General features: G+C 41.9%; 2 protein-coding genes across 3 annotated transcripts in view; both read right to left on the reverse strand.

Moving 5' to 3' along the window:
• The window catches only part of slc51a (solute carrier family 51 member A), an 8,958-nt gene extending 5,553 nt beyond the window's left edge, over positions 1-3,405 (reverse strand). The window contains exons 1-4 of the mRNA XM_068582144.1: positions 3,234-3,405; positions 512-663; positions 356-429; positions 1-61 (exon numbers count right to left, since the gene is read on the reverse strand). The exon at positions 1-61 is cut by the window's left edge and continues 98 nt beyond it. Of these exons, the coding sequence (XP_068438245.1) occupies positions 1-61; positions 356-429; positions 512-663; positions 3,234-3,309 (363 nt within the window). The 5' untranslated portion in view covers positions 3,310-3,405. The remainder of the gene's footprint in view (positions 62-355; positions 430-511; positions 664-3,233) is intronic.
• A 2,533-nt stretch (positions 3,406-5,938) lies between these two features.
• On the reverse strand, positions 5,939-14,327 carry zdhhc20b (zinc finger DHHC-type palmitoyltransferase 20b). 2 transcript variants are annotated; one of them, XM_068581959.1, is made up of 14 exons: positions 14,203-14,327; positions 12,940-12,966; positions 12,526-12,620; positions 12,303-12,423; positions 12,142-12,211; positions 11,953-11,985; positions 11,494-11,614; positions 10,924-10,959; positions 10,599-10,731; positions 10,248-10,374; positions 9,868-9,960; positions 9,651-9,763; positions 9,472-9,519; positions 5,939-9,332 (listed from the first exon to the last, which is right to left on the reverse strand). In XM_068581959.1, the coding sequence occupies exons 1-13, from the start codon at positions 14,318-14,320 to the stop codon at positions 9,476-9,478; spliced, it is 1,131 nt and encodes a 376-aa protein (XP_068438060.1). In that variant the 5' UTR covers positions 14,321-14,327; the 3' UTR covers positions 5,939-9,332; positions 9,472-9,475. The 2 variants fall into 2 exon arrangements, with proteins under 2 accessions (XP_068438060.1, XP_068438061.1); XM_068581960.1 differs by lacking the exon at positions 10,924-10,959.
• Positions 14,328-14,682: the final 355 nt, after the last annotated feature.

Genomic DNA, 14,682 nt, shown 5'->3' on the forward strand with positions numbered 1-14,682 from the left:
ATCTCCACCCACCTCCTCCAACATCAGGATCAGGAACTTGAACACCACAATGGCAAAGTAGCTAGAGAGAGACAAGAGGTATTGGAAAAAGAAACAATTTGAGAAGAATGAAGAACGGAACTTTTGAGAGGCAGGATCAGTGGGGAAGTAGAAACACATGAATATACTATGTACATAACATCCACACACATTGCACAATAACATCAGTGTTTTCTATGAAACTCCCAGTAGGTTATGGAGTTTAAGTTTCCCCATCTGTGATTTTATCACTGCAGGCCTCTCTGGGTAATAAAAACACACGGCACAATAAGAGAGGGAAGGTGAATCTAAGAGAAGCAGTGAAAGAGGGATTTACCAAGCAGAGGTCATATCCGTAAACATTGTGGCTTTGGGGATCCACATACCCAGACACGACATGGTGCCAATCACCTGAAAGAGAGAAAAGGCCACGTGATCATGTACAGTATATTCGGCTCACACAAGACACAGTCCTTCACAATGCGATTCTTACCGGTGCCGCCCCATTCACCCAGATGATGACACTCTTCTTATTGGCGGGCACTTTCTTATAGATGTAGATACACTCCTCTATGAAGATTAGCATGGACATGGTGGCCATGAAGGTGAGCACAGAGTACAGAATGATGCCAAAGATGTCCAAATCTTGAAGGAGAGATGGGAAATCATAACCAGTTAGCTGTCTTCAACGTTAAGCTGAGATTTTGGACAGACGGGGTCTTTCTCCAGAAATAGAAAATTGGTGTGATCTTTTGAAGTTGATGACTATTTATATTGGCCTTACTTAATACTGCCTGTTAATAAAAAGCATGAGAAGCATGTGACAAGACTAAGAGCCAACAGCTATGCTAGCAGCTCTGTGGGAACAGCACTGTTTGGAACTAAATGCTAACATCAGTATGCTCACCAATGTTTGCCACATTTTGAAAGTTACCAGTAGGAAGCCAGACTTGTGTCTGGCTTCTGTTGACTCCATTATTGTGGTTCTTTAAAAGGTAGACAAAATGGTCGACAAGAGATTAAAAGTAGATCATGAATCAATCTGAAAGTGAAAACAGCAACACACAGAAATCTAATGCAGACCGTTGCCACATGACAAAATAAAACAAGCTGGAGGAAGAAGAGATCTTCTAACTGCAGCATTTGTGGGTCCGTGGAGAATTTTCATTGCGCCATATGACATGCAAGCTTGATGAGCTTTGAGTCATCCCAACACAAGTTTTTTTATGTTTCAGTCCGGAAAACAAACGGAACTGACGGAGATGGTAAAAGCGATTGGTCGTATGTCAAGACCCAACCAACATTTGCTGTGTGATTGTGAAAGCAGCAATAAAGGAGTAATGCCTGTTGGAGGTATACATGCACAATGCAAAAAAGAAGAAACCGGGTGTCATTTCCAGCAATAATCTTTCAGGGAGGGTGTTTTGAACAAGGGAAGTACGTGATGTCATAGCTGCAGCTATGTTCAAACTAAAGCTAAAGATCAAGAGGACTATTAGTTAATCGTTATATGATGTTGCACATACTTGTCAGTGCTCTGGCTACTTGAGTCATTTACTCTCTGGTATGCATCGTCCTTAGCAAGTAGTCAGAACACAAACACCCCCCCCCCCCCCCCCCATCTCACTGTTTGATGAGAGATTTATTTCCATAGGGCACAGTCACTGTGCCCTTGTTTTGACACTGCAGACTTTTTGAATTGTTTCTAAATTCTGACGGTAATGTTTCACTATTATGTATCAACTATTCTTTATGCAATATTTTCTTTCTCCACTGATAAAACGGATCCAGATGGTAGTTGTGAGACTAAGTCTAAGAGAGAAAGTTTTCTTTCTGGTGGACAAACCAACATTGACACTAAATCACCTAAAGCATTTTGATAATTGCAATTTCTTCTTATTTATTGGTCATGTATACTACGTTAATAAGCCTATATCTGTATGTTGGCACAACCAATTTATTAATGAAGCTCTTATCGTTAGAATATACGACCGTATATAATACGCAATCTATTATGGTTATATATCAATGTAGAATATGTCTAAAAACTTATTTTAATTTAATAATGATGGTGCTTTGTGGATTACATTGTAACCAGTAATGTATAAGTGGGTAATGTTGACCCTTCATGTAGTCTTAAATATAAGATGTATTCAGAGAAATTAATGCAAATGTAAGAGACAAATTGTAAAGCAAAAATAATTCTTCCGCAGCAACTTTAAAAAAATGTTTCGAAATGCTTTCAGGAGGTATCACTAATGTCAAAGCAATAGTTACTGTAACTTTGTACTGTAGCGCGCGCACACACACACACACACGCGCGCACACACACACACACACACTCACACACACACATGCGCGGGAAATAAAAATTGCGCGCACAGGCAAAAAAAATTGAGCGCACACACAGGCAAATAAAAATTGCACGCGCGCACACACACACACACACACACACACACGCACACACACACACACACACACACACACACACACACACACACACACACACACACGCACACACACGGTTATTTAGTGACTTACTACTTCAAGATTTAGGTCATACAAATATGATTAAGCTCTATTTAAGTGGCTAAATTGCTGCAGATCGCATGCTGCAAAACCTCGAAAAGAAGTAGTGCGGTTACATGGATTCGAATAACTGGCTTAGTCCGACTAAAATCGAATTATCCAGTCAGAAGCCTATTAAAGAATTTCCAACTGCAGGCCTGGTGAAATGGATTAATTTGATAATTTGTCGAACAGTCACAATCCGTAACAAGAACTGAGCTGTCTGAACAAGCAGCATTATTTGGCAGCTTATGTGGATACTCTTGCCATATGTTGTTCCTCCTGCAACTGAGGATCAGAGCTCTTGAGAATAACCCAAAAATCTTAGACTTATTTGAAATGAATGTACTGGGAAGCTGGACATGGAGGCAGTGTGGTTTGATGTTGTCTGTCTGCTAACTTGTGGAGGAATTGATGTCTTCTTTCTCTTCAGACAGAAAAGCAGGAGGACGGCTAGACTTAATCACTTAATCACAACCAGACCATTAGTTTAGTCCCTCTTTCCCTCACTGTTTACAGTTCAGTGGTCAAATACAGGCAAATTCCACAGAATAAAGAGGGATTCCTGCGGATGAGAAGTGGGCATAAAGCGCATGAGGTATGAGCACTCTGCGAGGCGTCACCGGGTGGAGAGGCACGATACTCACTGAGGATGATGTCGATGGCGAGCGGCGGCGTCTGCGGGCAGTTGGGCTCGATAGTTCTGTTGGATCCGCTCTCCATGGTGGCTGCCGTCGGTGGATTTTTCACAAATACAACTTCTTAGTTTTCTCCTACATCTACTGATGCTGGTTGCGCAAAAGTGCGTGTGCGCTGTGTTCACCCTCCTCTCCGCGGATCCACAGAGCGTCCTCAAACTTTCCTAAGAGGGGATACCCAAAAAACACTTGCTGCGAGCGCTGGACCCGCCTCTTCCCCGCTGTCCGCCAAATCAGCTCGTCATGGGGGATCGACGTAAAAACGTGGGCCCTGAGCGATTGTGCCAATCTTTTTTTTTTTTTTAAATTATTTTTTTTTTTTTTAAGAAAAGCGATTGCGTAGGATTTGTCTTTGTTAGCTGTGACTTTTAACGATGTTTCCAACACTTCAATGCAGCATTAAAACATACCAGATGCGACAACGTTTGCTTTGTTCAAGAAATTGGCAGACTTTTGTACCAATATGTCAAATTTAAAATGGAATTGAGTCACACAATCCTTATTTTGTGCCATGTTCGCTTTGTTGTAATGATGGTTTACTATGAGGTGTGTGTGGGGACCTGAGGTGCAGCTGTGTGTGTGTGTGTGTGTGTGTGTGTGTGTGTGTGTGTGTGTGTGTGTGTGTGTTTCTAAGGAGCCTGGACAACCCATTCACATCACATGCCTCCTCGTTACCATCACAACACATGCTGGGGTATCGTCATGTGAGGCATTTGCTGCAAATCTTTTTTGCACCCTGGGCACCATTGGAATAATTTTCCACAACACAGAGAGGCCTGTATGTTGTATAGTTATTATACAATAGCAATGATGCCTGAAAGCCACTTCACCAGGGACAACTCATCAAATGTTCTTCTAGTTATTACCTCTCATCATGAGAACTTTCTCTAACTTTCTTCTCTTATTTCTGAACTTCACCACTGCTGCTCGCTGGCCATACTGACCATCAGCCAGCCTGGCAGGAAGGACATTGAATATCAATGGCACCTTGGTAAGATAAAGGCCGTATTAAAGAAGTCTCATTTAGCTCGTATGTGTTATTGTACATCACGCCTGCCTGTGTGGTTGGGGCAAACTTGGCTTCCAGAGGCTAAAATAACTAGAGCATGTTTTTGCCTTGCTCGGAGATTAGATCTCTTTATCCTTGAGCTGCTTGTACAGACACATTTGATGAATGATTACCATGGAGACGGAGGAGCACAAAAAAAAGGGACACGCTCTAATTTGTGTAACCTTACTCCCTGACACAGTATTGCATGTTGAATGCATGAGACATCTTTGTCTCACTTTCTTATGATTTATAAATCATTTACACAAGTCTGAGCAACCTTTCGGCGGTTTTGGCTGCGTCATGGCACACCTTGGATTACATTTCGATTCCGAGAGGTTCAGAATGAGCAGAAAGGATCTGTCCCGACTGGCCTGAGTTTATGAAACGTATTATTTCATTTGAAAAATCTACAGAGGAAACTTCAACCAGAACACAGCTTCAAATTGTGTTTTGATTTGAACAAGTATCTTGTTGAAGAGACCGACTTTGTAGATGATTACATCTTGGGCTACATCCTTGGAAGATGATTAAAGGAACAACAGCACACTGACACAAGCAGCTGTGGGCCAGATGTATTTATATGCGGCCTTGAAGTCCAGAGCAACTCCACAAATCTTCACCAGATCCAACAACGCTTCGATGCCTTGACATCCTGGCAAGGCACACGGCTGGCTGTGCTTATGGATGCGAGTTGATGGACCTAAATCTGAAATCGCTGTTGAATGGCGGGTGTTTCCTTTAATGGATAAACCATTCAAAGGTCTCCAGCGAATCTGCAGCTGCGTCGGCCTTGCGGAGGTCAGACTTGTTTTCACAAGTCACTGTTTACTTTCCCTCAAAAAATCGACACCGAGGTCATTACCTTGGGAGCGTAGAGGTCACTTGGGCATGGACATACATTATACATGCACACAAATCATGTGGTATATCTAATAATATTTGATTTTACAATTAACATTGGGTGTGGCAGCCCACAGCTTGGCATATACATTTTGTAGTAAGTCCTGCTGTTAAGACCTGGCCAGTGTGCTGGGCAGACCTGTAGAACGGATGTGAAACACAGAGGGTCTGCGTTGTCTCCATAGGCCTAAATAATGATTCAAAAACAGCCATGTGGGGCACTTTTGGAGAGGAAATTTAAACAAAGCATCAGGAATTTGAGAGAAAGTGCAGAGCAGTGAACAGCAGGGGTCAAGGCCCTGGGTGTCACACAGATAGCGAAGGGGAACTCTGTCCTCAAACTGTGAGCAAACAATTTCTTTACAAAGAGCACATATTTGAAGCCGGTAGCATTTATTTATTGAAATCAGTGTCTTTCTCTGACCTTGCTGTTCATTCTGCATGCGCTACACATCTTTGTAGAACTTGCATCAAGTTTTGTTTTATATTAGTGAAGACAGTCTTTACACTTGTTCCATTCTCTTGTAATACACAATGTAGTACAATGCTGTACAGTCTGCTTTTTTGATATTTGGCAAATTTTTGACATTAGATTAATTACATTAAGATTAATACTACTGACAAAAAAAAAATCAAAGATAAAGTAAGTATAAAGTGAGAGTACCTAATACTTACTTTATCTTTGATAAATATATATCACGATTAAAAGAAAAGTTCAATAATTTTCACGTCGAAATGTCGATGCTACATTTGCTGGAACTAGCAGAATGCACCAGAAAGTTGCATTGTGGTTATGCAATGTTCTACGATTTAATGTTTTGTTTGGTCCATTAAAAAACAAAACAATTCCCCTCATGAGCTTGACAATGTAAAGAGTGCAATATCTTGAATTAAAAACCTTATGGGAGCAAATTTAGGCGGGAGGTTTAAAAAAAACATTTATTGTTATTTTCACGTTAAGTGTAGGGGCATTTACTTCATTCACAAAATAGGAACAGTAAAATTAAGACAAGAAAAATATATAGTCTTCTTCTTACATTATCAATATATATACACACACACACACACATTGTAAAATAGGACATTGTAACAAAAGGAGAAAAAAAGAGAAGTGTAGCCATAAGCAAGTTATGATAGGCTCCATCTGCATTGTGAATACAGATGTAAAATGGTTATTTGTTTCAGAAAAACAATTCAGATCCTTCCGTTTCACAGCAGTATTTATGGCTTTGTTTATAAAGTGGAGACAAACCGGAGTAAAGCTAATTTAAAACATGACGCAACTAGCAATAATTGAAAAACCCCAATCTTTGTTTTAACACCATAATCCCCATTATCATGGCAAAACACATTTTTACACAATTTAGGCGCCATGCTTTTGAGCATTAGTCAGGCGTTATGTATGTACACATGTAAAAATCTCATGGCTGCACAGAAGCATTTCTTCCAAGACGACAAAATATTACAAAAGAACACTCAATTAAGCACTACAAAACACACACCCACACTTTAGTCTGAAGGCCAAACAGCCCAGAGAGAGAACATAGGCATTTTGTAAAACAAGACGACAGGTCCAATGTTTTAAAATCAGTGGCCATAAGTGATGAGTGGAACGAGCCAAGCTCCTTACAGATGATGCAAAACATACACTTTTTATTTAAATCTTTTTTTTCCAACTAAATGTTTGAGGTGTGAGGGTTAGAAAAGATCGACACATGATTGGAACAGAACCTTGGCGTGAATCTGCTAAATTGAGATTGAACCACAGTGTTATTCTGATATTTAGCCCCCATAAGCATGATCCACATGTAACAAATGTCCTCCAATCACTGGTTTGCAAAGAGCAATTGTTAATACACTTAGGCTCAGAAGGTCAACCAAGATTGGAAGGATACATGAAGTCCAAAGAGCGGGCTGTTTTTAACGCCCCATTATTTGAACAAATGTACCACTGTCGCGTCTGTGGTACGTTCAGCACTGCTGTGACAATGATTACCAAAAGAAACAAACACGTACAACATCACTAACTCACTCCACACGATAGAAACAGCTGTAAACGTGTACACCACCAAACTCAGGTGGGATCTAGTTCGGAGTCTCTTCCAGCAACAGTCAGGGATGTGATCAGCTAGACACGAGCAACGATGGACATCAGGAATTTGCAAGGCATCCCTCCAATGTGAATTGGAAAGTTGCATATAAAAAAGAAAAATTCCCTGGGAAAGGATGTAACTAAATCCTTGACGGTTGTTATTTGGTTACACAGACAAAAATGGTCCATTCTTCAACAGATATTAACGTGTTAAGTCATGAAATCTAATTCAAAAATTCTTTCTTTACAGATTTTTTTTAACACATCCCGTATGTTACACACCAACACAAGACAGTTCACTGTTTTACACAAGCTGAGGCTCATTTAACAGTTCAAGGTCACAACACTGAACTGACTCCCAAGTACATACAGAGTAGACCAGGTGAGAAGGAGCTGTAGTCCACACCGCTCTTTCACATTTGATCAGATGGGTTCAATTCACTTCCATTTCAAAAGATATCGGGATGCGTTATTACAGGAAAATAATGCATGTTAATCCCATAAGAACACAATTGAATTCTAATGAAAGCTGCACCTGCAAATTAGACTGAAAGTGAATTGAGCCCTGAGCCACATGTTGAAGTTCAGAAAACTCTCCATCTGAAGGAGGACAGATAACACGGGCTGTGTCGCCACCTGTCGGCCAGCACTGGTATTGCACAGACATCATAACCCGCTACAGGCAGGAGGGACAGACACACCTTATATAAAATATTGCGCCACCACGACTTGAGAATTTGGTTATGACAACATTGACCAGTGAGTTTAAGATAAAGCTAGGATGTTGTAAACACTTCAGATTCAGAGGTCAGCCCTTATTTGGCAATGGGTGTTGGTGTCTTAGTAAAGGCTGAAACACTGAGCTGTAGAAAAACAGGCTGTAGACATCGCGGGCCAAGAATCACTGATCGGCATATGACATACTGATATATGACTCAAAAAGAAAAGGGTGGTGACGGATGCTGCATATTGCACTGTTTGAAATGCATCTTCCAGGTCATTTACGAGCAGCATGTTTTAACACACGTGATTCTTTTAGTTGCTGTTAGTTCTTAAAGTATAAAGACTGCCACTTCAACTGTTGCACATATTCTCACAAACAACACGCCATAATCACATTATCATCCAACATCCGTTACACCCGGGATGCTTTTTGGACATGATTTTTTTTTCTTTTTTTAAAAGCAGCACATTGTTTGATGGACATTGATAATCTACAAAGTGCAAATGCACCACCTTGTGCTCCCAAACGCCATCCAAAACCCAGCTACAGTCCTTGCTGTTGTGCACTGGTTCAGTCCACTGAATCATGCAGTAGAGTGCTTCGTGAAATACTCCAGTTTTTTTTTTTAGGGGAAAACATCCATCTGAAAAAGTTGTGGACCACAGATGCGCTCCAACATTATGAATAAGAAAAAAAGACAAAAAAAAATGTCACACAGGTAGTAAACTGATCCATCTCCATGGTATATACTGCGCGAGAGGACACCAACGCACTGCTCCAGCATGTCGCCCACTCTTCACTGCAGCTTGTTGCCTTTAAAATGAGTCCTGGTGCACCCGGAAAGCTTTTGGCATTAAAATGTTTCTCACTTAAACACCAAAAAGTAGCTCATATTCCTTCTGGGATTCTGGAATTTTCTCATTGTCAGTAAATGCTCCACTTGCGAGAAAAAGAAAACTAAACAACACATGGGAATATGTGCACAGTTAAATGCTTGCGTATTAGCATATGTGTGTGTGTGTGTGTGTGTGTGTGTGTGTGTGTGTGTGAGAGCTTGTATCAAATCATGTCCAATGAGGGTAGGTGTGACATTTGTTTTTGACACCGCATGCAGAAAATGCCAATGCCATGGATGCTTACTGTGCAAAATAAAAATGCATTTCCATAGTTACTCTGAATGGGCCCGTGGGGATGCAGTTGCGCTGGGAGACTGTTGCCATGGTGACAAACTAAACTGTTGCGTTGCTTAAGGCATCATATTAGATGACTGAGGAGTTTCTCCTATGGCAGAGAAGAAATGAGAAGAAGAAAAAACAGAGACGATTAGGCACATTACTGTTGATCACATTAATAATGTACAGAATTGTGACAAAAGTCAAGCTGTGGCCCAAACCTACGGGCTGACTGAACTCACATTTACCTGGTTAGGACTCGCTCTCCACAGAGATTGTAATCGTTTCACTTTCAGCTGCGAAGCCAGACAGTAAATGTGTTAAGGTGGCAGACACCAGACAGTAAATGTGTTAAGGTGGCAGACACCAGACAGTAAATGTGTTAAGGTGGCAGACACCAGACAGTGAGCTGTTAATTCTGCCTCACCTGACTTGAGGGTGTTATTAGCCTGATGCTCTCCGATGTTGTTGGCATGCTGGTCGTTGGACAGGAGGCGGTTCTGTGACTCGCTGACGGGGCTCACTGGGACATCGACAGCACTAAAAACAAATTTAAAAAAAGCTAAATTAACTTTGCATCCAGAACACCCCCTTCCGGGCCTCCGGCCTAACAATATAGTGTTCATTATACCAAGATTGATCACCTCTTACTGAGCTCCGGCTGCAGGGTCACTGTGGCCTGCTCTACATCTGCTGCGTTGACTAACCGCGTGGGGAACGTCAGGCCATCTCCCTGACTTTGATAAACATGGAGGACAGCAGAAACTCAAGATTAGGTGCAGCCAGGCTGCGGGGCAACAAGTTGCAGTTTGATTAGATTTCCTCTGGACCTACAACAAACGTAACCTGGTCGTTAAAAGGAGGAGATCCACTCCGTCTAAATCTTTCTTTAGCATTAACAAATGCGTCAGACACTGTGCTGTAAATTCAACCCTGGAATCAATACTTAGCTTAATGTAGTCAAAGCGCTACAGGGGCATCCATATCTCCTGTGATTGATCATTTCTGCGCTTGTCTCCATTACCTGGTGAAGATCGGCAGCAGCCAGTACTTCTTCTGGTCCCCAAAGACCTGAGCGATATTCTTCCGGAAACCAAGAGAGAAGCCGTTCTTATCAGAGCCCGTCCTGAAGACTGGCGCTCTGAACGCCTCTGCAGACAGACGAGCATGGACAGAGAGGACACATACACAGCACAGGCCATTAAGACAACCAACAGCTGAACCTCCAATTGATAAGAAACGAATGGACTAGGATTTGAGTGTGTGTGTGTGAGAAGGTGTCATTTTAAAAACTAATAAAAAAAAAATTAAAAAAAAGTAATTCTTTTTCAAAAACACAATAATTGTGTTTTTAAAACGTGTGTGTGCTTATTACCTATAGTGGACCTGTTCTTCCCTACCAGCCACAGGTGGTAGCTGAAAAGGGACAGAATACTGATGCAGAACATGGCCGCCACAAAAAAGAGAAACAACACGTGGAACTTGGCGTGAGTGTCTGGCAGCTCATTCTGGAGGGAAGAGACGGGAGAAAAAAGAAGAGCGAGAGACAAATCAGTGACGTGTTCACAGGGAGGATATTTACGGCAAGAAAGAAGTGAGAGAGGTCTCGTGTGAGCCACATCACTGCACGCACATCACGACAAAAACCATGGCAACGACGGTGAGGCACTGCTAAAGGCTTTGGAGGATAACTGGGTTACCTTTGGGCAGTTCTCTGCCGCTTTCCTCCGGCAAAGCTTTAGTACAAACAGAAACAAGACTGGTTAGCAACACCAGGAGAGATCAGGTGGGAGGGAAGGAAGCACTTTAGAAAATCGGCAGGCAAATACAAGTCAAGGCCAAGTTATGTGAAATGGAGGTGGGGAGGGAATAAAAGAAAGAGAGTGGGTGAATGCACACAGTGTGCCCAGAATTAAAAGAACAAATGAGATAAAAGAGGAAGAGATGAGAGGAAAATCGAAGTGGAACAGCAACAGAAAAAAAGGAAAAAGGAGAGGAGGTGTTTGCCGCCACAGAAATGGTGTGACTGGGAGAAGGAGACAGAAAACAGAGACGGATCAGAGAACAATGACCCAGTGTGTGAGAACCGGGGGACAACAGAATGGGGAACAGAGAGGGGTCAAAGGGTGCAGAGGAAACAGAGGAGCGGTACGGCTCAGCACAGGAGAGGCCGGCACCATGCACTGCCCAGTCAGAGGACGCTCACCCGGGCTCGGACATGCACAAGGAAATCGGTATCACACATTCACATTCAGCATCCCATTACTCACTGTCCAAAACTTTATGAAATATTGCAGTACTGTGGCCGCAATGAATAAGCAGTACACCAGCGAGTAAGCCAGGAAGAGGATGAAGAACTTGTAGTTGGAGAATCCGACACAGTTGTTCACCCTGAAAATGCATAAATGCAGAAAGGTCAGAGTCAAGGTCACTTCCTCCGACTACAATTCTTATCAACTTGAATAAAAAATAAATTACAAAAAGGTGGAGGCTTTGTGTTACTCTTATGGTTACACCAAGATGTTTGCTTGTTTTGTCCGGTACAAATGTTACCTTTTTGTATACAGTTAATCCAAGACTCGTAATAAAGTATACTTTGCCAGTTTAACAAATGAAATTAAAGGGATTAAACAGCTCGAAGGCCATGTTTCAAAAGTATGCCCATGCAACACTAAAATGTGAGCTGTCATGTGTACAGTATATGGCTTTGTTTAGCGGGTCTTACATACCAGGGACAATGGTGGTCCATCTTCAGCACACACCTGCCACACACAGGGAGAGGATGGACAAAGGAAAGGACGGATTTAGGAAAGCACGAGAGAAGCTCGACATTAAAGGGTTAAAGAGACAAGTATGTCGGTTGACTCTAGAGAGGAAGTCTCACAGCTGGCATTTATTAAGTTAGGGGTTTTTCTTACATGTCACATGCTGAGCAGTGATGACACCGGTCAGGCTTGATCACTTGACAACGGTCACAATACCGGATTGCTGCAACATTTCGACAAAAAAGGATCTTGTTATGGGACATCTCCGATACAATCGCACTGATAAAACTCACATTTCAGACACTCACACATACCTCCAGCTCCTGTGCGGGTGTACAGAGGCAGACTGGTGGCGGCTCTCCACAGGATCTCTTGCTGGGACTCTGGCCTCTCTTCCTTCTCGTAGCACTCCTTCTCAGCTTTGGGAAGGCAGAACTGGAGAGACAAAAACAGAAATAAAGAAGCAGATTGTAACGTGAAAATGGGGATTTATAGAGACGCAGAGTGGGCTTGTTTTTGGAGACGTAGTTATTGTACCTCTTTGGAGGGGTTAGCAGGCTGGCTGAAAATGGTCCTCCAGTAAGACCATACAAACATGATGAAAGAGAGGTGGAAGAAGATCAGGTAGACAACTGGAGGGAAGCATTCAGCAAAAAGTCAGAACCAGCATACAGTCAGGAAGTGACATTGAACACAAGCATTGCCATTAAATAGTTGATATCAGGAACTGTCACTTGGTATATATGGAAACACTATGCATCTTGTTGAATGCTGAATGAGGAGCTGCTTTGCTGCAAGCAGACCAACCTCAGCAATTTAAGAGTGCATGTTTTCTGTGCCAGACATTTTCCCCAGACCTACAAAAGTCTATCCAAATAAAGAGTTGAGTGACTCAGTTCTGATCATTCACAATGTATGGGTGTAATGCATTTTCTGATTCAAGACACTTACTCTGCTCTCCTATACTGGGGATGGTGACTGAAAGAGAAGAAAAAAAAACAGAGAAAAGGAAAACATTAGATATGAAAGACTGTCGCCTAAACAGTGCCAGTTATATGGCAGCATTGAACACTGTGGTTATACATCTGACTGTGAGCTTTGGAAAGATACATTTACAAGTCACGAAATGTTTAAACCGATAACAGAGAATGAACAAAGTTGTCCTGCTAAAAACTCTACTCTTGCTGATAAAAGGTGAATTTAGTGGCTGTTCTGAAGCTTTCAGTCAAAACACCCAACCTTTGTCCCCAGTTGTCTTATGGTTTCCACTTATCAGAGCACTTTAATGACTTCTCATCCACATAATGAGGACATTGTTTCCCGGATATGAGCTTTCAGTCTTAAATCTGTTGTTGAAATGAAAAAAAAGTCCTTAAAAGTCAGAAAAATGGAAACAGAAACTTCTGAGGAAAACTAGCGTTCACTATAAAGATTTGTGCTTTTTCTTCTTTTAAAAAAACACTGGATACTCTCACCTCCTTATGCTTGATTAAACAATCAATCACTGGCCACATCATCAGAAAGTAAACATAGATAAGGCCAGCGACTTAAAAAAAAAAACAGGAACCACTAAACTAGTATGCCAGTGTTTTAAGGTGTGATACAATCAGAGCCTGACACTTCATATAATCCAGTGGGAGACAGTAATCCTGACATGAAAACGTTTGGGAACTCAATAAATACACTAGCTTTATATATGACATCATCCACAGTTAAAACATCAAATTAATAGTCTTCTTCCGATTGCAATTAATGTTCCAACACTTTCCTCTCCTCTGAATATAAAAACTCTCAGAGCCAAACACTTCACTAACCTGTGCCAGGCTAATTAATAATGACTCGAAATAGAAGCAAAGCGTGGATCTGGTGGGCCAGACAGCGTTTATTGAGAGTTTCATTTTACCACCCAGACTCGACACGAGAGACAACTGACACGAGAGTGGCAGCAACGTTGACTTCACGGTGAAAAGTTGTCCCAAACACGCTCCTCATTAAAACAGAGGCCACTCCAAGGCGAAGGCAGCCGATGGGCAATTAGCTTCATGGAGGTTTTGGAGAGGCTTGCCAACACCTTTGTTGCGCTGCAGTCCATTTACTTCCTGCTGGCCAGCAGCAGCAGCAGCAGCAGCAGCTGTACGTGTGGACCGCACGGTGAAAACACCGGCGGTTCAATGCTCTGCAGAGGCGACGGACCGCGGCAGGACGAGCACTTACATATACACAGCTCCACCACGTACGCGTAGTACGACCAGCAGACGACCAGGGCGATAAAAATCACAGGTATCCATGCTAAGCCCCGTTGACAGCATCTCAGTACGTGCGTGGGCGCCATCTTTCTCCCTCTACTGGGGAAAAAGGGAGTGTCGATGTGTGACGTCACTGGTCTGCAAATGAAAATGATTTTGGGGTACGGTGGGGGTTCATTTGAAGACATTGATTGGAATAAACAGCTGTAGTTGCACTTTTTGTGTCCACTGAGACTTAAAAGCTACATTTTCTGCAAAAATCTATTTTTAGGAGTAGTTTGCCTGTTTTTTAAAATAAACTTGAATATAGATACAATGTGTACATTAAATGTTTGCAAATGCTACGATTTTTAGAATTCATAATTAAAAAAAACAGCTATTTATCTTTTTCACAAAGTTGTTAATGTTTCATGGGTTTATAGGTGGTGTTGTATCCACATACGTTCAT

Source organism: Clinocottus analis, unplaced genomic scaffold, assembly GCF_023055335.1.
Source record: "Clinocottus analis isolate CAN_PGR_092001 unplaced genomic scaffold, fCliAna1.0.p SCAF_18, whole genome shotgun sequence".
Taxonomy (NCBI): domain Eukaryota; kingdom Metazoa; phylum Chordata; class Actinopteri; order Perciformes; family Cottidae; genus Clinocottus; species Clinocottus analis.